This window comes from Syngnathoides biaculeatus, chromosome 9, assembly GCF_019802595.1.
Source record: "Syngnathoides biaculeatus isolate LvHL_M chromosome 9, ASM1980259v1, whole genome shotgun sequence".
NCBI lineage: Eukaryota > Metazoa > Chordata > Actinopteri > Syngnathiformes > Syngnathidae > Syngnathoides > Syngnathoides biaculeatus.
Window position 1 is genome coordinate 13,921,781 of NC_084648.1, and position 25,534 is coordinate 13,947,314.

The following is a 25,534-nucleotide window of genomic DNA, read 5'->3' on the forward strand; positions in this document are numbered from 1 at the left end:
TCCTGCTTCTTCTCCAAAACAAATCCCTCGAGAGGATTTTCATGGCGGGAGTATGTCAAAATGACGTTTTTGCGGTGAAAAAACGGATGGGTCCATATCGCCTGTGTTTTCAATCACATTTTCATGACAGTGGACCTTTAAACACTCGCTGAAGGTGTGCCGCGCTTTGAAACGCTCTGAACTGCTCTGAACTGCTCCTCAAGGGTAAAATGAGGGAAACTGCGGAATTGTCGGGCCTCCACATTCCCACAATAATCGCATTCTCATCGGTGACTGAGGCGGAGGTGCCCGCGTGTCTAAACAGCACTAATTTTGCCGAGCGCGTTCGGCGTCCGCGACCGATTCTCGCTCTCGTGGCGAGCAGCCAGGAGCAGATGTGCGCGCGGCATAAAATGACGGTTCAGTTATGCGGCGAGCCTTCAAAGTTTCGCCGTCCTCGGCAGCCTGATTTGCATCCGATGATTTGGAATCCTCACAAATAGCAACTCTTTTACCTGCAGGGCAAGCAGATAGAGCTTTCATTTTTTAATTATATATATATATATTTTTTTGGCATCACTGCGCGTTCTTCGAACAAAGGGCCAAACTATTCCCGGGACAGGATGGGAGGCAACTTAGCGAGATGATTTTTTTTTAAAATTTTTTTTATTGAGTCACACCCAAGGCGAACTCCGACTCGAGAGGCGCGACCCTCCGATCGTGACCCCGCGTGTGATGAATGTCGCCGAACGCCATTTAGACAAAACAACCCGGGAAGGCCCCCCACAAGCGGTTTAAAGAGTCCACGCACAAAAAAAAAAAAAAAAAAAAATTGTCTGCTTCCTGGAGGATTTCCTGCTCGGGCGCACGACTCATGCGAGCATCGCCGTTCGAGGGCAGAACAAAGAGTGCTATTTATTATTCATATTTATCTGTTCGGGTGACGTGTTGGGAGTCAGCGAACATATTTTGCAGGCGTTTTGAGCAAGTGGCGCACACCCGTTGGCCGTGATGCTCGAATTCCAAACTGGTTGGGGAACGTTTCGAACGAAGCCGATAATTTTGGTCGCGTTTAAAACACGAAAATATCACCGGCAAAGGTCAACAATGCGAGACAAATACATATTTGCTACAATAGGGCAGAACATTGCAAACACGAGCCATTACGGGCTGCTGATCGATTAAATCGACTGGTTGATTAAAATTAAAATGTCACCACCCGAAAAAAAATAATAAAAAATATTAACTAATTAGCTGCACACAGAGAGACAGAGGAATTTACCAACTGCTGTAAATATTTCAGATTTTTTTTTGTAAATAATAAGATCGTAGCCTGTGCGAAATGTAAACGTACAATCATCGCCCCTCCCCACAAACACAGTACAATTAACAGTACGGCAAGTGAGGAGGGGAGTGGGGGGGGGGGACACGCTTGGAAATTTGCCTCAACAATAATTGAAAATGTCAATCATGGGCGCGAGAAAGGGGAATTGGCGTCCCCTGGTGGCGTCCTCGGAATTGCTCGCCCCCCCCCCCACCTCGTAGTAGGTCAATATTTATTTTAGTTTTACCGCACATCACGTCACTGGTATGTTCTTACACCGACTAAGAGAGCGGAAATGTCCGCTTGTAGACATACCGTAACCCAGAGAGCCGTTATGACTGCAAAACAAAAATCTTGAATTACCTAATCATCATTACGCACAAATTTTATAAACTAGTTTTGGAATGAGAAATCAAGGGTGACGCGTTTTTCAACCATTATCCATGTTAAAAAAATGCTTCTATCTCAACATTACCATTTGTGTTATATGACAATTTAATATTATGGTACAGATTTTCACAAGAATCATGTAAATTCAGGCAGATGACTTGCCTCCGCTGGCCTCATAAAATCATGTGGCGGACCAGATCTGGCCCCCGGGCTTTGAGTTTGGCACCCGTGCCGTAACCTCTGTTTTTGTAAAAATAAATACATACAACGAGTATATGTTTGTTATATAGCTTTATAATCGTTTCTCTGTTTGATTTTTATTTCGATTTTATTGCACGTACTTTTATGTTTTATTAGTCTTAATCTGACTTGGTTGACACCTAGTACACAGTTGGTACATACATAATTGAGAATAATTGAAGACACAGTCTACATTATTTCATAACTTGGATTCTGCATTCCTGATGGAGTAGTAAGAAGATTGGGTGGGGTGGGGGGTGGGGGGCTTCGAGGTTGCACCCCCATTGGAAACAAATCAATTACAATAGATTTAGATTTTTTTCATGTGTTTTTAAGAACCCGAATTAATACTAAATCACAAATAATTCCTTGGAATCAAAGAAAACTATTCTTTTTTTTTTTTTTTTTTTGCACAAGATGTTGCGGAGCTCCTGGAAATCTTGGTGCCCCGGGCCATCGCCTGTGTTGTCTTAACATCAGTCAGATTTAAAAGGCCCCCCCGGGCGTGCGGTGACACATGGTTTCACCCGAACCAAATATAAAAAGACATTCATGCATAATCAGTCATATTTTTTTTCTCTGGGACATATCACACACATTATGCACTTCGCTAATATTGTTTGTCTGCTGTAGTTGTACGTGATTATTTTTTTCCTAACGTCATCAATTTGACAGCGGGGGCTGAGGAACGGGTGGGGGGGGAGGGGGCGGGGTTTGTTTGTTTATTCGGCGAGCGCGGACCTGCGCGCGCGGTGGGCGGGGCCCGCGACGTCACCGCCGCGTGCTCACGCGTAGCCAATGAGGGCGCAGCGGCTCCGCACAAAACTGGCTGCTTCTGGTTTGCACGCATAAATACCAAAAAAAAAAAAAAAAAAAAAAAAAAGAAAGAAAGAAAAACAGAAAAGTGGAGCCGGCGGTAAGGAGGCGAAGCGCACACGCACAAAAAGCGAGCCGGGGCTCCGCAGCGCGGCGTGAAGCGAAGACGACGAGACGCTCGGGTGAGTCGACGCTCCAACCCGCGGTCGAAATATGAATCGCTTTATTCCCGCGACACTTGACATGGACAGAAACTGAACGGTCCGTTTTGTTTACCGCTGCACACCGGAGTCATCTCCACACACACAGACACGCACAAAAGATTTCCAAGCGGACCACCGACAAGGTTCTCTTGTTTTTCTTTGACGCGATTAGTGATACTGCACAACTTTTTTTTTTTTTTCCCCCCACTTTTGCTCGCGCGGTCAGTTGCTCGCATTGTTTGCCCGCTTTTCTTTCTTCTTCCTCTTTTTTTTTTTTTTTAACAAAATGCTCTTTGTGTGCTGATGATGTGAAAAACTGCACTTGTTTGACTGCCGCTTTGGCATCGCAGCTTCGACGTGGCACGCGCACGAGGCAAGTTTCATCCCCTCAACTTGTCTGCTTCTCCTTTTCTAAACACCAACAGCGCAAAAAAAAAAAAAAAAACAACTTTAGTTTACCTCGGCTCATATTTTTGTTTCATCCAGATCACGATTAAGCGCACACGCACTGACACCCGCGAGTTTTTCACGTAACAAAATGCTTATTATTGTGTTTTTGTTGTTGTTTTATAGTAGTTTCAAACGGCACCGGACCTTGTAGCTGTTATCTAATTGGCCCATTTTGTAAGGGATGATACCTGCCGATACCGGACGGTACTCAGCAGCCTGACCCTACCGGGCCGTTTTGAGATATTGACAGGTGTCAAGTGCAAATTACGCTCTGATGGTAGCGGCAAGCACAGAATTTTGAAACCTTCTCATCGACAGTTTACGAAAGTTCGGTTGTCCGGTCACGGTTTTTGTTCTATAACGAGCGGAAGTCTCAAGGAGCGGGTCTTGTGTTTTTCTTTTTATTTTGCAGGAACAAACAGAGGTAACGTGGCAACTCTTTTCTGACTTACGGTATTTTATATTCAGCAGACTGTGTTGTTCTTCATCTTTTCATTTCATCTGTTTTTTTTAAATGTATTTATTTGGGTGCTACTTTCATGCAATGCGCCCCCTAAAAGTTTTCAACTTTCACTGAAACGGTGGGTCACGTCACAGCTCTGAGGACTCGGGTTCGATACCCGTCCCCGCCTGTGTGGAGTTTGGATGTTCTCTCTGTGCTTGCGTGGGTTTTTTTCTCCGGGTGGGCACTCCGGTTTCCTCCCACATCCCAAAAACACGCAACATTAATCGGACACTCTAAATTGCCCATAGGTGTGCGGCTGTTTGTCTCCGTGTGCCCTGCAAGTGGTGGCAACCAGTTCAGGGTGTACCCCGCCTCGTGCCCGTTGAGAGCTGGGATAGGCTCCAGCACTCCTACGACACTTGTGAGGATAAGCGGCTAAGGAAATTGACGGATTGATAAATTGTCCCTAGGTGTGTTTGTGAGTACGACTGCTGCTTGTCTCTACGTGCCCTGCGATTGGCTGGCAACCAGTTTAGGGTGTACCCCGCCTCCTGCCTGATGACAGCTGGGATAGGCTCCAGCACTCCCCGAGACCCTTGTGAGGATAAGCAGCAAAAGTAAATGGATGGATGGATGGATGAAACGGTTGGCAAGACCTTGCAGGTGGATGTTAAAATGTTAGTCACTCAAAAAATATAGAATCCATGTCAGATTAAATGATTACACAAGTTTTTTGTGTGTTTTTGAACAATATTTGGTCAAAACAAAACATTGCCACAGACTTCGGGGCATTTTCAAATATGTTTGGTGTCGCCGAGTACTGAAAAGTACATACTTGTACTCACTTTCAAAAGTGGTATTGGGGCATCCCTATTGCAGTATTTATGGTACTTTTGCCTATATGTAAATAAATTAGATTGGATCTCGGCGTAGATTTGGTTTTTACTGGTTTATCATTCAAATAAGTATTGGAATGACCCAAAAAAATAATAATACTACAATACAGTGACTGAATACTCAAGAGTTGCAAGGAGTACAATCATGTGGATCATCTGAATATCCATCCATTTCTCTAGCCACTTATCCTCACAAGGGTTGCGGGGCGCGCCGGAGCCCATCTCAACTGTCAACGGGCAGGAGGCAGGGTACACCTTGGACTGGTCGCCAGCCAATCGCAGGGCACAACGAGACAAACAGCCGCACTCACAATCACACACCTATGGGCAATTTAGTGTCTTCAATTACTGCATGTTTTTGGGATGTGGGAGGAAACCGGAGTGCCCGGAGAAAACCCACGCAGGCACGGGGAGAACACGCAAACTCCACACAGGCGGGCCCAGGATCGAACCCGGGTCCTCAAAACTGTGAAGCCAACGCTTGACCAACTGATCCACCCTGCCGCCACTTTTGAATATTTACCCCAAAAAGTTGACCGAGACCTATTTTTTTTTAGAAAAGGTTGTGCAACCTACAACCACCACAACAAACTGTTATTAAAAACTTTTTTCTATATCCACGGAGGCCACGCTGCAATGCGTTCCAGGTGACAAATATGTTGTGCTCTCGCCGGTATGCAAATATGGCACATTTGGCAGGATTTTTGCCAAACGAGCTGAACACACCCAATTAAGCGCCTGAAGGTTTGTAGTTTGATCACCGAAAGTAGTATCAGAGCCGCACCCAAAAGAGAACAACACTACTACAATACATTAACTAAATACAATTATGTGGGGGGGACGACAACGCACATCTCATATTATGATATTATGAGAATAAAGTTGTCATAGTGTAAAAAAAAATGCAAATCAGGTTTAAGATGATTACAATTTCAACTTTTTAAGTTGTAATTTTGGAAAGGTTTTATAAACAATGTACAAGGCTACTGATTTTCTTACTTAATCAATATGAATACTTTGCTTGTCTTTTCCTTTTTCTCTGAAAATAGTTGTTAAAAAAATTAACTTGTGATATCACGACTTTATGAGTGTAACCTGACAACTTGTCTTGGGATATTATGTTCTAGAAACACAATTTAATGACATTTTTTCCCCACATCAAAACCAGATTCCAATTTTTTCCCCCCTCGTAATTTTACTTTATTTGCCTCGCAACGTGACACATATTCTCATCATCTTTTTTCTCATTTGAATAGAAAACAAACCGGATTATGTTCATGCGATACTTGAAATTCAGACTTTTTTTTTAAATTTAACATTTAAATTTTTTCAAAAAGGTTTCTCCACACTGAGGTTCATTTCATGTAAACAATATGCAAATGCATTGTGATTATTGTGTTAATTTCATCTCATTATTGATTGATTTACTCTTCCTCTTATCTGTCATTGTGCTCAAAATGTCTTTTTTTTTTTTTTAAATATTACATCGTCTTATTCTCAGTTGGCCTAAAGCAGTGGTTTTCAAACTTTTTTGCGCCCTTCCCCCGTTTTGAAATTTTGTCTTGGGTGGGTGGGAGTTGCTAGCACTGAAAATTTTAAAAGGGGTGGGGTCTCTGAAACAATCTGCGACCCCCCCCCCCAGTTTGAAAACCTCTGGTGTAAAGTGATGAAGCGTGTGTGTGTGTGTGTTTGTGACACACCATCATCCCTGGGGTAAAAGTGGGGAATGTCTAACCTTTGACCCCGGAGCCGCTGAGATTAAGCTGCTTTTTTTGTTGTTTTTTGGCTTCGTGTGCATTTGTTGTCGTCCAAGCGAGTCCTTCGAAATGATTACAGATGTGACTGTGGATGCAGCTGGAATTAAGGGGGGGGGGGAACGGAGGAAAGCAGTTAAGTTGCAAGACGGCGCTCTTTTAAAAAAAAATCAAAACGCCACCAGCAGCTACATTGTAGATTGCCATTTCTAGGTCAGGAGTTGACCCCCATCCACCCACCCACCCATTACACCACCTCACTCTGAGCTCCCGATTCACCCGAGGCCGGCCCACACGTTAATCTCCCGCGACGGTGTAACGCGTGCGGCGGCTGTATTAACGGAATTAAAACCGAGAGGATATTTTCTTCCGACGGCCTTATTCATTCATAAACGTACGGCTGAATCATTTCCCAGATTTCTGTGCTTTTCAATCACTGGAATAAATTATCTAGAAAAAAAATGTCAGCAGTAACAAGTGAAAGAAGATTAACAATAATAATAATAAAAAATGTACAGAATTCAAAAGACACCATTTAGTTCGGTGGTCTCAAACATGCGGACCGCGGGCCATTTGCGGCCCACGAGATGATATTTTGCGGCCCCCACCTTAATATGAAAGTATCATGGTAGTGCGGCCCTTTATACAAATGGCACTTTTACAGTGTTGTGTGCGGAGCAGACCAATCACGGTGGGGTACACGGCAATCAAGCAGAGAAACAATTTTCAATGAGAAAGTTACAGCAGTGTTGCCAAGGAGAGTTTTTTTTTTAATATAGAAGTTTTACACACAAGTTGTAAACACCAGCGTCCTTCATCCCATTTTGTGTTTCAAAAAAAGATGTTTGAGAAGATAGGATTGTTTTTGATTTCTAATCTTAATGCCGCACGTGCGCTGAGGCTGCGGCCTTGCCTCGGCCAGACTCCGCCTCCAGCGGTTCCAAGTTAAATTGAGTTTGAGACCCTTGATTTAGTTTGTGGCGGACCAGGCTATTAGATCGACAGAATGTCAGAAATACCCACGCAGTTTCATCACATCAACACATTTGAAATTGAGTTAAAGTTCAGGACTTGGCAATAACTACCGACCTCGCAACGTCACTGCGCTTATTTCAGGAGCAGGCAAGCTATGGCTAGCGGGCCCTAAAATTACGTGTGGGCGCCTGGGCCCTCGTCTATCAATCCGACGCCGCAACTCTGCACCGTGATTTTTTTTTGTTGTAGACCACCACAGCCCGGCGAATCCGACAGCGGGCGGGCTTGCCTCGCTATTGGCGCGTTTACGGCGGATTTAATCCGTCGCCAAGTGACGCAGCTCCTCTCATTCCCTTTAAATCTGGCACAATGACAGAAAGAGGACGATCTATATTGTCAGCGATCCGCGCGCGAGCGGCGCATTGTCGCTGCTCTCGGCCCGCCTGGCGACAGACAATGCGAACAATATTAAATACAGAACGAGCCGGCGATTTCGATACATCGGCGATCCTTCGCCTCTTTCTGCCTGCGCTCTGATCAACTTCACCAAAACGCCTGCCCAAAATATTCATTTCTCTGTCACATTGGCTCGTCAAGTCATATTTTTTTTTCGGTCTCGTGCAGCTGTCCTTTCACTCATGCTTTCTGCCTTGTGCGAATAATAATATATAAGCTTTTTGTGTGTGTGTGTGTGTGTGCGCGCGTAATGCCGTCCGAGCCGCCGCCAATCGGCCTCAGTAGTTGTAGCGTAATCAATCATACTGTGATGAGAAATTGCTTTTTTGCTTGTGTAACGTCTTTGGTTCGAACTGAAATGGACTTGGCCTTTGGGCCGTTTCAGGACTTCTAATGGCATAACAGGATGTTTGTTGGAAAAATCAACAAATGTAAGAAAAAGATTGGGTTGCATCATGAGATAAGGCAAGTTACCGGGCTGGTGGCGCTTTATTAAATTGGGTCTAGGGTCCAGCCGCTAGAACTGAACTGCCGAAATGATGAAGTCTTGTGAGACACATCTTAATCAATTAAACAGTCCGTCACGGATTGGACTTGAGTCCTAATCAATTCTTTATCTTGCCAAGAAATTTTGGACAATAATGTTCCCTGTCTAGAGGGAACCATTTGGGGGAGGTCCCGTTTTGTCGCTCGGTCTGCAAAGGGAAGGTTGGGTGAGCTCGATCTGGAGGAACTGGAAACCACTTGAAAGGTCTTTGAGGTGAGTAGGAAAGCACATCCCTCTTAAAAAGGGGAAATCCAGCGCTTGCGTGAGCAGTGTATCCAATAGGTCGTGTAATATGGACCCGATTTTGACAATTTGATTCAAAATCCTCTCTCATTTAATAGTGTTTCGAGAAGATTTTTAACCGACAATTCCGAATTTTCAGGGGCGCTGTCATTTTCCCGAGTCACATGATCTACGTGGACGTATGTGACGTGTTCCGTGCCGCTCCAAACGCTGGATTACACGGGACACCATTATGCCCAGCGCTGATTTCTCGGATTTATCCTCATCAGATGAAGAAATAGCAGTATCGGTTGATCTTGAAAACCGAAGAATACTTCTATACAGATTTGAACCTGTGGCTGTAATCAATGTTGAATATTCGGATTGTTCTGCGGGCGGGAATGATGCGGAGTCTGACGAGCGAGCTCCGGCGCTGGCCTTTAGCCGAGGTTCCAGGCGGCAGAGGCATTTAGCCTAGCTTTGGGGTCCGGGGCTAACGAAGCGGGCGGTGGCAGGCCACCGAAGGCAGGCCACGAGCCGAGGTTCCAGACGGCGGAGGCCGTTAGCCACGGACGCCGAAGCTAGGCTAAAGGCCTCCGCCGCCACCAAAGGCAGGCCACGAGCTCCGGCGGTGGGCCGCAAATCGAGCTTCGACGTCCAGGGAGGCCTTAAGCCGAGCTTTGGTGGTGGCGGAGGCCGTTAGCCTAGCTTCGGCATCCGGTGCTAACGAAGCGGGCGGTGGCGGGCCATGAGCCGAGTTTCCAGACGGCGGAGGACGTTAGCCACGGACGCCGAAGCTAGGCTAAAGGCCTCCGCCGCCACCAAAGGCAGGCCACGAGCTCCGGCGGTGGGCCGCAAATCGAGCTTCGACGTCCAGGGAGGCCTTAAGCCGAGCTTTGGTGGTGGCGGAGGCCGTTAGCCTAGCTTCGGCATCCGGTGCTAACGAAGCGGGCGGTGGCGGGCCATGAGCCGAGTTTCCAGACGGCGGAGGACGTTAGCCACGGACGCCGAAGCTAGGATAAAGGCCTCCGCCACCACCCAAGCTCGGCTAAGGGCCTCCGCCACCTGAAAGCTAGGCTTGCAGCCCGCTAGAGCTCGCTCGTCAGACTACGCGTTATTCCTGTCCAAAAAATCATCCGCGGCTGCCGGCCCAGAGCTCCGGGGGGGGCCTTTGTTTACGCACCTATGTCGTACGTAGGCCTCTGAGAAATCAGACTCTGCGTCATTCTGCCCGAAGAACCATCCGAATATTCAACATTAATTACAGCCACAGGTTCAAATCTGTATGAAAGTATTCCTCCGTCTTCCCGAGCAACCGATACTGCTATTTCTTCATCAGATGGGGATAAATCCGAGAAATCGGCGCTGGGGATAATAAGTGTCCCATGTAATCGAGTGTTTGGAACGGCACGGAACACGTCACATACGCCCACGTAGGTCATGTTACTCGCGAAAATGGCAGCGCCCCTGAAAATTCGTCATTGTCGACAAAAATCTTCTCAAAAGACGATTAAATGAGAGCGGATTTAGCATGACATCGTCAAAATAGGGTACATATTCCGTGACCTATTGGATACACTGTTCATGCAAAGTACTAGATTTCTCCTTTAAGTCTTGGAACAAAGTCTTACGATCGCAGCTGCAGAGAGGCGGGCAAATGCTGATTTTCTCACACTGTCGCCTCCTATCAGCAACGGATGTCCTGATACTTCTACTTTCACATATCCAACCAAATTCCAGATTTGTCATCAGACATTGCGCGGACTTGCTCACGGGTTGGTGTGCTTGAGGACTAAATTGACCTTCCGATCCCTTCTGAGCCAGACCGAGTCGCCGCTTCATTCGACTGACCAACTTTCTTTCGTCCTTTCCAAACAGCCCAAATTGCAGAGGAGCTCGGACGGCATGCAAAGTTGTGAAATCTCCTCAGACGGCACCGATGATCCCCTTAGTAGCGGCCTGCGAACTCCCCGGCAGCCTCGAATAGTCGTGATCGGCGCTGGCTTGGCCGGCCTCGCTGCAGCCAAGGTCCTGCTCAAGAGGGGCTTCACCGATGTCACAGTCCTCGAGGCTTTAGACCGCGTCGGCGGGAGAGTTCAAAGCGTTCAGCACGGTGAGAAAGAAAAATTGGCGCCATACTCACAGATTCAGGTCTCCAGATATATCCACTCAATACTGCTGGATAAAACGACCTAGCGTTCTTTTCAATTAGCGCCACGGTGGGTGAACGGTTAGCGCATCCGCCTCACGGTTTAGAGGTCGTGGGATTGGCATCCCCGTGTGGAATTTACATGTTCTTTCTGTGCCTGCTTAGGTTTTCTTCCACATTCCAACAACATGCACGGTAGGCTAACCGAAGATGCTAAATTGTCTCAAGGTGGGAATGGTTGTCTGTTCGTGACCCGTGATTGGGGGGGGGGGGGGTGACCATTTTTCTAGGGTTACCTCACCTCACCCAAGTCAGACGACAGGATTTTACCCCCGAAATTGGCCTGATTAGCAACTGGAGCCTGTTTCCCAGATCGGGCCTGGCACATTTTGTCAGGAGGGAAGTCGACAACCAACAATTTGATAAGTGTAGTAGTGGAACACGTGTCGTATATTTTGTTGCCACTGTCGGACCGAGATACAGGAAGACTTTGTGGCAGTGGTCTGACATAGCGCAATCACGAGAGACCAAATTCCCCTTGTAAGCTGATCCCCGGCATATGAGAACAGAGAATATATGGAAAAATGGATGACACATTGGAAAATTGTGTGATATCTTTTCTCGTCTGAGAAAAAAGCTGTGCGCTGGGTGAGGCGCCAAAGCGAATTATCTGGACAATTGTGGAACGGGGGAAAAAAAAATGTCAGCGACTCAGACCCACACAATGTGTGACATGCCCTCGCTACAAATACTGTACATGCTGTATTATGTATTACTCTATAGGTATGATTGTAAAACTAAATACATTTACAGTATATATTTTATACAGTGACAGGATTTCGCTTCATACCAGGATACATAGATTTTATTTGCAAAAAGGTCAGACGCATTTTAAACATCAGACTCTACACACTTCGCTTTTCCCATCTGCAGTCACGTACATTATGAAATTATACATTTGGTTAAGTATTATTGTAAAAGAAATCTAGTGTACATACAGTGTATAGAGCTCGTGCACGTGACGTCACCTTTTTCACGGCGCCATATTGCCGGTCAAACGGACCTGCTCGACATTCGACATTGAACCGGAGAAGAACATTTATAACAACCCGAGACACACAACAGACAAGACTCCAGACGTCCAGACTTTTACACGCTTTCAAACTTTTGTGTGTAAATCCCGACGACTTACTCACCAGATACGTGTCGATCCAGTTGTCCAAGACAAGAGAAAGCAAATTAACGGTCCAATTTCTTATCGGCGAAAACGTCGACTTCGGCATTAAATAGGGGTCCTCTGTGCCGAGTTTATCTCATTTTGCCACGTACCGTCGTTTATTTTCACCTTCTAAACGTCTGACGGTGTCGGACAAGACTCTGGGGCGTCGTGCTACAAGGCGTATTTTCGTGTCGTCTCCAACCGACTTAGCATCGAGCGATGCTTAGCTTGACCGGCAATATGGCGAGGTAACCCAAAGTCATGTGATTTGATGACGTAGGTGCACGAGCGCCATACTTCCTTGGTATGGCTTGGTAGAGGCCGCCCGGATCTCGCTTCCTCACCGCTCGTATATTTGCCAAAGTGAGAGTCGGCCAGTCGTTAAAAGTCGGCGCTTCTGGTGTCGTTTTCATCCCTGCGCGTCGACTTGCAGGCGAAAGCGCTTTGGAGCTTGGGGCCACCTGGATCCATGGCGGCAAAGGCAACCCGGTGTACCACCTGGCCGAGGACAACGGGCTGCTGGAGCAAACCACGGACGGCGAGACCAGCGTGGGTCGCATCAGCCTGTACAGCAAGAACGGCGTTGCTCACTACCTGACCAACATTGGCAAGAGGATCCCCAAGGACCTCGTGGAGGAGTTCAGTGACCTCTACAATGAGGTGACGCAAGTCACACGCCATTGACGCGCAATCGCCATGGTCACGTTTTAAACTTGCGCCGATAATTTGGGTTATGTAAACATCCGCTTTTTGTGTTTGAGGACATTGCTTGGCCCGCTGCCGCATGAGAAGCTCGGAAGATTTCATTTACTACGCATAAAACACAAAACTTATTATATTCATCATTCAGACCGTCTCATGCATATCAGTTGATCCACATGGTTGAACGCACAAGGTGGGAAAGTGTCATTTCAATCAAGAGCACCCAAAAAAAAAATAAATCAATCAAAATCGCTAATTGGCGGCACGGTGGATCAGTTGGTCAAGCGTTGGCCTCATAGTTCTTAGGACCCGGGTTCAATCCCGGTCCCGTCTGTGTGGAGTTTGCATGTTCTCCCCGTGCCTGCGTGGGTTTTCTCCGGGCACTCCGGTTTCCTCCCACATCCCAAAAAACGTGCAACATTAACTGGACACTCTAAATTGACCCGAGGTGTGGTTGCGAGTGCAGCTGTTTGTCTCCATGTGCCCTGCGATAGGCTGGCGACCAGTTCAGGGTGTACCCCGCCTCCTGCCTGTTGACAGCTGGGATAGGCTCAAACGCTCCTCACAACCCTTGTGAGGATAAGCGTCTAAGAAAATGGGTGGATGGATTAATTGGACACTCTAAATTGCCCACAGGTGTGATTGTGAGTGTGGCTGTTTGTCTCCATGTGCCCTGCGATAGGCTGGCGACCAGTTCAGGGTGTACCCCGCCTCCTGCCTGTTGACAGCTGGGTAGGCTCCAGCATTTCCTGCGATCCTTGTGAGGATAAGCGGCAAAAGAAAATGGATGGATGGATTAATTGGACACTCTAAATTGCCCACAGGTGTGATTGTGAGTGTGGCTGTTTGTCTCCATGTGCGCTGCGATTGGCTGACGACCAGTTCAGGGTGGACCCCGCCTCCTGCCCGTTGAGATGTGGGACAGGCTCCGGCGCTCCCCGCACCCCTTGTGAGGATAAGCGGCTAAGGAAATGGATGGATGGATTAATTGGACGCTCTAAATTGCGCGCAGGTGTGATTGTGACTGCGGCTGTTTGTCTCGATGTGCTCTGTGATTGGCCGGCAACCAGTTCAGGGTGTACCCTGCCTCCTGCCCATTGACAGCTGGGATAGGCTCCAGCACTCCCCGCGCCCCTTGTGAGGATAAGCGGCAAAGGAAATGGATGGATGGAGAAAAAAAATAACTAACGCGGAACACGGTCTTTTTTGTTGACGCCGTTGACCGATTTTCCACCAGAAATGACAGGAAATAGAAATGATCAATTCTTTGGTCAATTTATTTACGGAATTTAAAATAAAACACATACCTTTAACAATGACCGAATGAGAAGGTGATTCAAGTTGTGGATATATATATATATATTTTTTTTTTTTTTAAACTAAAGTAAAATAGAAAACCAAAAAAACAGCAAAACACTTCACTTCTTTTCATGTTCTTCTTCTATAGCCCGGACAATAAATCTGAGCACAAAAGGCAGCCAGCGGAGTAACAATGCAGCACGGCCCAGTGCCTAAACGTGCGAGGTGAAGCTTTTGTCTTCCCCTTCTGATATGCAGTGCACTCACAAAAACAGAACAATGTACATTTGTTTTTAACCAACACCGACGTGCCCGTGACTGTTCCACCGCTACAAAAAAAAAAAAAAAAAAAAAAACTCAACCAACCAACCAAACAAACAAACATATTGTAGACTTTGGCAAAAGCGTCATCGCTCTGGCCTACTATGAATCTTAAATATTTGTCCGGGTCGCACGACAGGAGTTAAATGGCCCTCAAAGCGCTGCAATTAGTAAATAATAAGGGGCCTTATTTGTGCAATTGTGGGCGTGGGGCGCATCATGCCTGATTTGGAAAAGCAGTTAGAGCGACACACACTTATCACAGACCCACACACAACCCTTGGTTTGTTGTGCTTTCCCTTAAGCTCTCGGCGATTCCCCGCCACCCCAAATATAACACACCAAACCACCAAGACCATTTGTAGCAGGAAGGCCGTTTGCTGTCAACATGGCTCGGTATTGTTTTGATACACTTCTGGAACTTGTTTTGGCTTCGAGCGTGTTAGGAAAGCCGTTAAAATAAATCAACTTGTTGACTAAAATTAAGCGCAAATATCAGCACGGCACTAGTTCTTCTTCCCCCTGACATTCGCTTTCCATTGCGGTCACAGAAGTTCGAGACCTGCTGCGCCGCTCGAAAAAAGTCCCGGTCACAGGGGTCAGCTGTTCCCTGAATATACACGTGAGGCGTTCCCCGCCTCGACACCACCCCAAAAACCCAGGGTGGTGTCGAGAAAACATCCCAAAACAGTGACGACGCACAAGCTACCTTACATGACTCTTGGGGGACTAAGTAGGCTAACTTGGACCTCATCTTTCTTTCCACATCCTTGTTATTTTGGTCTGGACCCAGAATTGCTGTAAAACTCAACTGAAAAAGAAGGGGAAAAAATAAACAAGTGGGATGATGTGTTCACTGGTGGGAATTCAACTACTGTGGGTCAAAGACGAAGGGAAAGGAGAGGTGGCAAGCGGGTTCTTAGGGAGAAATAGAAGAGGAAAGCACAGAGCCAAGAACTGAACCGACTTTGAATGTTGGAACTATGATGGGAAAAGCGTGGGAGCTGGTTGATATGACGATTGGGGGAAAGGCTGATATAGTGTGCATCCAGGAGAGCAGGTGGAAAGGCAGCTAGGTGAGACGTTTAGGGGCGGGGTTCAAAGTATTTTACCATGATGTCGAAGAATGAGAAGAGAAATGGAGTGGGGAAAGGAGGAGCGTTGTGCGGCTTTTCAGGAACAAGTGAGACAGACACTCAGTGGACGGTAGGAGCTTCCTGAAGACTGGATCACGACAGCCAAGGTGGAGGTGGGAGTCCATCAGAGATCAAACCTGAGCCCCGTCCCGTTTGCAGTGGTGATGGAGTGCATCAGGGATCAATCCTGAGCCCCTTCCTCTTTGCAGTGGTGATGGATTGCCTGAACGATGAGGTTACACCGGGCGGCACTGTGGCAGAACCGTTGGCCTCATCGTTCTGAAGACTGACCTTCAAATCACGGCCCCGCCTGTGTGGAGTTTCCATGTTCTCCCCGTGCCTGCGTGGGTTTTCTCCAGGCACTCCCCGGCAAAAATGCAGAGGGGTTGCGTCAGGAAGGGCATCCGGCGTAAAACTGTGCCAAACAAATGTGCGTTCATCTGAGATGACAAGCTGTGGTGACCCCTAATGGGACAAGCCGAGAGGAAAAGAAGAAGAAGACTCTGGCTTCCTCACGCAATTGGAAACTCTAAATTGCCCCAAGGTGCCATAGTGACTGCGGCTCTTGTCCGTCTCAATTTGCCGTGCGATTGGCTGGCAACCAGTTCGGGGTGTACCCTGCCTCCTGCCCGATGATAGCTGTAATAGGCTAAAGCACTCCCGCGACCCTTGTGACGAAAAGCACCTAAGAAAATGGATAGATGGATGAGGTTAGACTGGAAGCTCCCTGGGACCATGATTTTTCCGGATGACATTGTGGTCTGAAGTGAAAGCAGAGCAGACGGAAGAACAGTTAGAAAGGTGGAGGCATGCACTGGAAAGAAGAGGAATGAAGATCAGTCAAGGTAAGGAAGAACTTATGAGCATGAACGAGAGGAGTGGAGGGGGAAAAGTGAGGCTCCAGGGCGAAGAAGTGCCGAGGGTGGACGGCTTTAAATACTTGGGGTCTCCAGTCCAGAGCAATTGTGGGTGTGGTCAGGTAGTGAAGAAAGTGGTCCGAGCAGGTTGGAACATCTGCCGGAAAATGTCTGGTTTGTTATGTGACAGAAGGGTCTCTGCTAAGATGAAGGGCAAAGTTTAGAAAACGTATGGATTAGAGACCGCGGCACTGAAGAGACAACAGGAAGGAGAGCTGGAGGTGTAGTTGACTTGTGGAGGCTTTGGTTGGGGGGTTGGGGGGGGGGTGTACAGAAAGTGGAGCAGTCTCCTGGAATCCTTTGGGCTCCAATTCCAGTTCTCCGGTGTATTCAAGTTCACTGCCGTGGTTGTTCTCCTCCTTTGACCTCGGTAGTCTGCACATACCCCTTCCTCTTTTCGCAGACTTCATCACGCTCTGTCTCGTTTGCCAACCCCCCTTCCTTTAGGTCTACGAGCTGACTCAGGAGTTCTTCCAGCACGGGAAGCCCGTTGGCGCCGAAAGCCAGAACAGCGTCGGCGTCTTTACGCGGGACGTGGTGCGCAAGCGGATCACGATGGATCCGGATGATTCCGAGGGCACGAAGAAACTGAAATTGTCCATGCTTCAACAGTACCTCAAGGTGCGTGTACGCGTTTGCGAAGTATGTCAATGTGGCGTCCTTGGCTTACGCTAGCGCCTCGAGTCTTCCACGCCGCAGAACAACCCGCAGCCGCTGCAAAATTGGTTTTGGGTGAATGTTTACGAGCGGCGGACGGGACGCGATATATTTCAGTCTCACAAACCTTGTCACTAATGAAAGAAATATTGTAAAATGTCTTTCCTTAGGTAGAGAGTTGTGAAAGCAGCTCACCCAACATGGATGAGGTGTCTCTGAGTGAATTTGGCGAGTGGACTGAGATCCCTGGTGCACATTATGTCATTCCCGCAGGCTTCACGAAGATCGTGGAGCTCCTGGCCAGGCACATCCCCCCTCACACCATCTGCCTTAACAAAGCAGTCCGCTGCATCCACTGGAACTACTCGGCCCGGCGCTACGAGTGGACGGGCAAGCGCGACGACGCAAACCGGGACAACGACCACAATCGCAACAACGACGACGGCGGCGGCGGCGGCGGGCGCCGGGACCCTCTCAACGAGCGCCGGCCCGTTTGCGTGGAGTGCGAAGACGAGGAGTGGATCGTGGCCGACCACGTGATCGTGACGGTCTCCTTGGGTTTGTTGAAGCGCCACCACGAGGCCATGTTCTCGCCCTCTCTCCCCGAGGAAAAGGTGGTCGCCATTGAGAAGCTGGGCATAAGCACCACGGATAAGATTTTCTTGGAGTACGCCGAGCCGTTCTGGAGCCCCGAGTGCAACAGCATTCAGTTTGTGTGGGAAGACGAGGCTCAGCTCGAACAGCTGATCTACCCCGAGGAGCTTTGGTACAAGAAGATCTGCAGCTTTGACGTGCTCTACCCGCCCGAGCGCTACGGCTACATGCTGAGCGGCTGGATATGCGGCGAGGAGGCCCTCTACATGGAGCGTTGCGATGACGAAACTGTGGCCGAGACGTGCACGGAGCTGCTTCGGCACTTTACAGGTCGGAACACCCGCAAACGAAATGCATTACGGGCAAATGTAAGCTTCTCGGGACTGGTGCCGCGATCAAAATTATTTTACTGTATTGATAAATGTGCAAATGATTCTCATTTATGAGGGATGGACGTATATCCTTAAACTTTGTTGCTACTGAGTGGAGGATATTTCCTGTAAAAAAAAAAAAAATGTAGACAATAAAATCACCTTTTGCAAAATGATTAGCATTAGCAGGCTAGCGGCGACCATTTTAGGTAAAAAAAAAACAAAACAAAAACAACAATGTACGTTATATGTAGAATACCGTAATTTCTGGTCTATAAGCCACGACATTTTTCACACGCTCTCAACCCTGCAGTTTATGCGGTGATGCGGCTAATTTGTGCATTCTTTCTAAGGGGGTACTCAAGAGTGAAACGGCTGGTATATATGTACCGAGGAAGTGACTTTTACCGGTCCGGCCCCGTTAGCCCTGCGCTAACGTGTTACTGCCGTGTCTCATTGATTTTTACCAGTATGTTTTCTTCATGTTAGCGTGGCGGCGCTAGTGATAGCATTAGCGCTAGCGTTAAACTCTCTGTGTACCGTCTTTCTTTGTAAATATCTCGTGTTTCAATGTGGGCACTTGCGGCTTTTAGACGGCTGCGGCCCAAGTATGTACCAAATGGTATTTCCTTTACAAATGTACTCGGTGAGGCTGCGCTCTGTCCGCAGGGAATTACGGTACATATCCAAGTGTCTTAAGAATAACTCACAAACGCTCCTCTGTGATTTCTCAGTGCCTTTAAAGTCGACTTAGCCGAGTTCTTGCTCGGGGTACCAGTCGCAGTAGCTAAACGCACGAAGACAGGAATTTATGCTATTTGTGCCGTTTATTTTTTCAAGTCATGCACACAAGTCAGTACTCGACGGTGCTGGATTTGTTGCCGTGTGATTACTTGCCAAATTAGACTCATCGCGAAACTTCCCGCTATCACGCCATTTACGTTGTTGACGGAGTCTTCGCCCCTCCCCCACCCGATTTTACACAACCTGCGATTGCACTGAACTTGGCCCGCTTGCTACAAGCAAGAGATGAGCCGGTGTCTGATTCTGATGATTTGATAACGGCAAGTAAAACATTGTGGTTCCACGGTATCAGAATATTGCGACTACATCTCTAAAATTCATTATTTTGAAACCTCGGGGTAAATAAAAACCATTTCCAATGCGGTACATTACTAAATAAGAAAGCAAATGAACAATTGATTTGACATTTTCTAAATACATTCAAACTTTAATAAATGAGACAGTTTAGAGCGTCCAATTAATGTTGCATGTTTTTCGGGATGTGGGAGGAAACCGGAGTGCCCGGAGAAAACCCACGCAAGCACGGGGAGAACGTGCAAACTCCACACAAACGGGGCAGGGATCGAACCCGGGTCCTCAGAACTGCGAGGCCAACGCTTTACCAGCTGGGCCACCGTTCCGCCATATTGCAATTCCAATATTCTAAAGCATCATCTTTCAAATTTGTGACGCTAATTCACTGCAGTCTGTCGGAGTCTTATCAGTTCAGTGACTCACAGTAGCGCAGCGTCAGCACTGATGACATAAGCTCGAGTGATAATATTACAAATACGCGAGTGTTGACTTTATGACTCATAAAGCGGCCGTACAGTGAGCCGTGTGTCAGCACCTCGTCGAGATGCGGCCTTGACTTTTCGTGATTTGTAATACATTCGCTTACACTTTGTGTATTTACATAAGCACGTTTAAGAGATTACAAATAATAACAGTACTCAAGACTGCCATGAAACCGTCTGGTAGTGTTTTAAGTCGCATAAGTATTTTAACCTGTCACACCCCAGTTTAAAATAAACAACCATCCATCCATTTTCTTTGCCGCCTATCCTCACGAGGGTCGCGGGGAGTGCTGGAACGGGCAGGAGGCGGGCTACACCCTGAACTGGTTGCCAGCCAATCGCAGGGCACACCGAGACAAACTGCCACACTCAAAATCACACCTATGGGCAATTTAGAGCGTCCGATTAATGTTGCATGTTTGGGGTTGTTTTTTTTTTTTTTGGGGATGTGGGAAGAAACCAGAATGGCGGGAGAAAACCCACACAGGCACGGGGAGAAGTTGGAAACTCCACACAGGCGGGTCCTCAGAACTGTGAGGCCAACGGTTAACCAGCTGATCCACCGTGCCGCCTCAATAAACAAAACAAGCCCCAAAAAAATCCATTTATAAAACTGTGTAAAAACAACTGCTCATAATTCCAGCATCGAATGCCCTCAAAGAAGCTTGTGATTGCTCGTAGATGCCACAAGATTGCGGCACAGCACTTCAAATGGAGAATGCTTGGATTGATTGATTTACTTCGGTCTGCGACAACACAAACAAAAACGAGCAAAGCGTCCACGCCATAGCACGTACACATACATGAACCCACGGTACATAAATGAATTGCGACTCTATTCGTTAGTGAAATTATTCTCCACGCGAGGCACATCAATGATATGTTATCAGCTGGCACAAACTGACACGACATTCCACGTGGACAAATAAATACGCACAACAAGGAAACGCTAAAAGCCATGAAACTCACCTTTTGGCATTCTCGCGCAATATTACCATAAATATTAGGGGATAAAGGCAAACTGTCAGGCAAAGGAGACGATCCTGGCGATTCGTAACCGCATCGAGAACAAAGCGAACGCAAACTTTGAAGTTCACTCTCACGTGGTGCGTTAAAGGACTGCCCCCAAAAAAAAAAAGGACATCTCAAACGTGGCTTGAAAAAGACCATCGATGAATGAATTAAACCCAACAGCAACAAGACATCGCAAAAAGGTGCCAAACTAATACACGAACTGATGCCTCGGTTCTCGACCACAACGGTTCGAGAAGTGATTTGTTCGAAAACCGAATCGATGTTTCCCATTACAATGAATGGAAAAAGAAATAATGTGTTCCAAGCCCCCCAAAATTGGGCTTTTTAAGTTTTTTTTTTTTTTTTTTTTTTACTTTTCCTGATTATAAACTGCATAGTAGAAATGCATGTATAGTTGAAACACTTTATTTCATAAAAAAAATAATTTAAGAAATATATTTATTTCTTGCTTAAAATGTATGCTTGAGTAGTAGAGTTGGCTAGGCTAGGCTGGGAGTGCATTGCCATATATGTAAGCGACTCGGCCACCAGCCTTGTAAACTTTTTTTTTTTAATTAACAAAAGTAGAGAATAACCTTCTTTGGATTAATATGGAAGATAAGAAGAAAAACAACAGTCACTACCGGGACACGTCTGTGTACAGAGACTGCGTTATACAGAATAACAAAAGTGCGCTGGTTGCGCCGCGCACGTTATGTCATTTCTGTTTTTTTATTTTTCGGGGGCCTGCAAATTGACAATGACAAAACACGTCGTGGGTGGGTCAACTAGTTGCGCCGCGCGCATTATGCTATTTCCGGGGTTTTTCGGCGCCGTGTGAATTCACAACAAAGCGTGTCTAGGTCAGCTGGTCTGGCCACACGAAATACGGGGGCTTTTGAGTCCTTATTTTCGATCGAAAACAAGCAAAAAAATCTTGAAATTTTCGCTCGAAAAACGGGGAAGTTCGAGATCCGCGTTTTTACTGTACTTGTATTGTATTTAGCCTAATCGGGGGGGGGGGGGGGGGGGGGGATGTAAACAGCCTGATTTGGTAGAATCTGAAAAATGCACAAAAAAAGAAATCCACAGAAAAAACCCCAACACCTTCTCATATTGTGTGCAACAAAATTTCCATTTCATTTGTGTTACTTTTTGGGGGCATTTCTCGAAAATTGTGCTTCCGTGAAGGCATTTCAGCTCCTTCCACGTTTAACAAAAACGTCCACCATGACAACGTTAACCGGAACCCCGCCGGGATGTCCTCAGAAATGGAGAACGTCCGTGGTTTCGACGCGGTAAGCAGTCGGGGGGGGGGGGGGGGGGGGGAGACGGTCACCGTTGGTCGGGAGCTGAAGCACTTCCTGTCACGAGGCGAGCTGGAGTCGTATGCGGGGCTGTCAAGTGCACGTACGGACTCCTCGTTCAGGCCAGATGGGTTTAATACCATCGGCGGCGGGGGGGGGGGGGGGGTTGATTTCACATACAATCCGCAGCGTTTTATCGCACTGCAGAAGGATTAACCGATTGGGAGTCGCCGTGACACGCTTTGACTTGAAGGCCTGCAAACGTGTAAGGGGGGGACGGTCGTGACGTTTACAAGAATGAAGCTAAGGATGAAAATGTGAATTCATTTGGAATAGCTTAGATACTGTATGGGCACTAAAATAACCAACTTGTACTAATCGGTTTTAAACATCTAAGATCAACCACAGTCCCACGCAGGTGCCGTGTGAACGTACTTCTGATGATGATGAGCGAGGTTGTCATAGCACTGGTGATCCTCTCGGGAGTACTACGAGTTTGATCGCTACGCGTTTAGCATTAGCAATTGGGCGAGAAAGTAGGACTCGGTAGGTGACCCGTTACTTCTTGTGCCCGATCTAAGCAGGCCTTTGTGATGCTACAACACTGATTTGAATTGTGGCAGCCACCGCCGGTCCTATGACTTTTTCGATGTTCCGGTCGGCCCCTAAGACCGACGTGTTTGCACTGCAGATGGGCAAAAACCTCGCTGCTCGAGGGAGCCCTCATGCTCCTCCCAGGCGTGACAATCGCCATCTTTGTCAGCCACTTCAAAAGAAGTTCACGTTGTGCATCCGTAATTTAAGATTTATCATACATCGTGCTTGCTTTTTGTCTCGGGGCGCAGAAGAACGCACTGAAGGTCCATTGTCCACTCTGAGTGTTTGCCACTGGATTCCTGTTCATCCTTTAGCTTTTTTTAGCGTGAGCTTTTCCTGATCTCTTCTTTTGGGGATGAACAATAAACATCCATCCATCCATTTTCTGAGGCGCTTATCCTCACGGGGCGTCTGAACAATATCACCCCCCCCCCCACCCCCCATACCAAGTACAACAGTGAGTACATCTGACTATTAGCTGATACCGAATAACGTTTCTCGGTCATGCCGTTACCGCTTGCAATTAGCAGACAGGCAAACTTTTTGCGTCAAGATTCTTCAGGTCGAGACTCGGCCGTCTTACCCGCACCTCGAAAACAAACGGGGCAAAAATGTGTCGTCTGCTCAGGGAAGACAGATGTTTGAAAAAGGGCCGGAGAGAGGCCAAAGGTCGAGAAAACGTCTCCTGACAGAGGAGGAGGAGGAGGGATGAAATGTCCTCTGCAAGATTTTTCAGACTTTTTAACCAACATCATGCTAACCTTGTCACAATTAAACAAGCAAGCAATCCTTCCGGCTGACTTGACGTACTGAGTTCTGTGACTCTTCACGTACCATTTGTGGTTCAGCTCAGTTGATAGGTCAGCCGGGCCGTTGACTGAAGGGTCGGGAGTTGGAGTCCTGCGTCTGACTATCTGCTGTCGAAGCGTCCATGGGCAAGACACAAAAAACACAACACGCAGCAACATTTCTCCCTTGAAGCTCCCCTGGTTCCCCCTCCTAAAAAATAAAAATTCTGCCTCGCTGGAACCAACGTTTCACAGGGACTTTGGAATTTTGCGGTCTCAAATTCTGTCAATCAACACAGAACCACTTCTCAAAGGATTTGATGGTGACAGCCCGAACTGAAATGAAAACAAGCGTGAAAAATCCAACTGACGTCGTAGGTCAAAGAGATCGTCAATGCCCGAAGAAAGCAGCAACCAGGATAAAAGGAACTATGACTAATACAGAGTAATAACAAGCTTCAAGCAAACCGACGGAGACGTACAGTATTTCATTTCAATCAGGAGAATGTCATACACTCAAAATAATAAAGGGAGTCCAATCTGGCGGAAGTCTCGAGACCGGAAATCCCACGCGATGACGAAGCTGCTAATTGTCTTGTCACTTACAGGGAACCCCAACATTCCAAAGCCCCGGCGGATCCTGCGCTCCTCCTGGGGTAGTAACCAATACTTTCGAGGGTCTTACTCCTACACCAGGGTGGGCTCCAGTGGCGAAGACTTCGAGACTCTGGCGAAGCCGCTGCCGTACGGCAACAGCACCAAGGCGCCGGTAACCCCGTTGAGAGTGCATGTTCAGTTTTTCTTGATATTTATCAAAGCTTGTATGACAAGCAAGACTACTTCATTTGCGACGCAACTGTTATTGTCATCCCTTTCTTCCCACATTGTGCGTCTTATTAATATATCAGGTTAGGTCAATAATGACTTTTGGCTCACGTTCCGAGTATTGCCAAGAGAAAGGGCAAAAGTTCTTCCCTGTTCTTAACTGCGAAAATAATTACTTTTACAGGGATTTTTCGACTCTAAAATTATTCATTGTCAATCGTGGAATTTTCCAAAAGCTACTGCAAGCCATCAAACCAATTTCCGGGGCACTTATCCTCACGAGGCTCGCGGGGAGTGCCGGAGCCTATTCCAGCTGTCAAGGGGAAGGAGGCGGGGTACACCCTGAAGTGCTTGCCAGCCAATCGCAGGGCACATCAAGACAGACAACAGTTGCATTCACAATCACACCTTGGGGCAATTTAGAGTGTCTAATTATTTTTGCATGCTTTTGGGATGTGGGGAGGAAACCCGCGCAGGCACGGGGAGAACATGCAAACTCCACACAGAACCCGGGTCCTCAGAACTGTGAGGCCAACGCTCTAACCAGTTGCTCCACCATGCCGTAACTGTAACTTAATTACATATAGCAAATTACAAATGACGTACATTTCCTAAATTGAATTGTATAACCTCGTTACATGTAATCCGATACTGCCCCCGACCGACACTGTGAAGGCATGAAATGTTGTCTAGCATCTTTTACACATTTTGTAAATCTGATTTGACAAAATCTATACGCTTAAATCCCCGGGATTTGCCCTCCCCGCTCTTTTGCTTTTCTGCCCCATAACGTGCACGCACTCGAGGCCAACAACGAGGCGCTCTAAAGTGGCTGTGCCGGCAGACGATCCAATGTAACGTTTTGAGTAAACGGATAAAATGCACTCCGTAAATAAGCCAAATGCCTCACACGCTGTAATATTTTCAGTTTTCGTTTTCCGTCCTCAGGCCCTGCAGCTCCTGTTCGCCGGAGAGGCCACCCACCGCAAATACTATTCGACTACCCATGGTGCACTGCTGTCTGGACAGCGAGAGGCCTACCGTCTGGTGGAGATGTACCAGGACTGGCGCAGTGCTGACACCACGAAGCCTAATATGTAGAAATTAATGGGGGGGGGGGGGGGGGGGAGAAGAACTCAACACTTTTTTAATTAACCTTGAGACATTTATATATATATATATATATACACATCTAATATATTTAATTATGTGTGTATATACACACACACACACACACACACTGTATATACAATATGGTGGGCATTATCACTTTTTCGGGTGTTTCTATTGTACTGTAGAGATAAGTCATGTGACATTTTATGTCAGGTGAAAAGTTCAGTTTTGCCAACGGTGCTGTCATT

The 25,534-nt window shown here is 47.1% G+C and overlaps 1 protein-coding gene and 1 long non-coding RNA gene across 2 annotated transcripts; one reads left to right on the top strand and one right to left on the bottom strand.

Moving 5' to 3' along the window:
- The first annotated feature begins 2,802 nt into the window (after window positions 1-2,802).
- On the top strand, window positions 2,803-25,298 carry smox (spermine oxidase). The gene is made up of 7 exons (XM_061828751.1): window positions 2,803-2,931; window positions 10,576-10,810; window positions 12,499-12,725; window positions 16,888-17,061; window positions 17,268-18,021; window positions 23,957-24,117; window positions 25,122-25,298. Exons 2-7 carry the CDS (start codon window positions 10,603-10,605, stop codon window positions 25,272-25,274), a joined length of 1,677 nt encoding a protein of 558 aa, XP_061684735.1. The 5' UTR covers window positions 2,803-2,931; window positions 10,576-10,602; the 3' UTR covers window positions 25,275-25,298.
- LOC133505592 (uncharacterized) lies at window positions 11,694-21,002 on the bottom strand. The gene is made up of 2 exons (XR_009796297.1): window positions 20,612-21,002; window positions 11,694-12,629 (listed from the first exon to the last, which is right to left on the bottom strand). It is a non-coding gene; the product is annotated as an uncharacterized LOC133505592 (long non-coding RNA).
- Window positions 25,299-25,534: the final 236 nt, after the last annotated feature.

Bases quoted from the DNA above. Each gene is read 5' to 3' on its own strand.
- smox (XM_061828751.1), top strand. From the start codon at position 10,603: ATGCAAAGTTGTGAAATCTCCTCAGACGGCACCGATGATCCCCTTAGT. The intron at 12,726-16,887 runs GTGACGCAAGTC...CCCTTCCTTTAG, and splicing joins TCAGTGACCTCTACAATGAG to GTCTACGAGCTGACTCAGGA. The intron at 24,118-25,121 runs GTAACCCCGTTG...TTCCGTCCTCAG, and splicing joins GCAACAGCACCAAGGCGCCG to GCCCTGCAGCTCCTGTTCGC.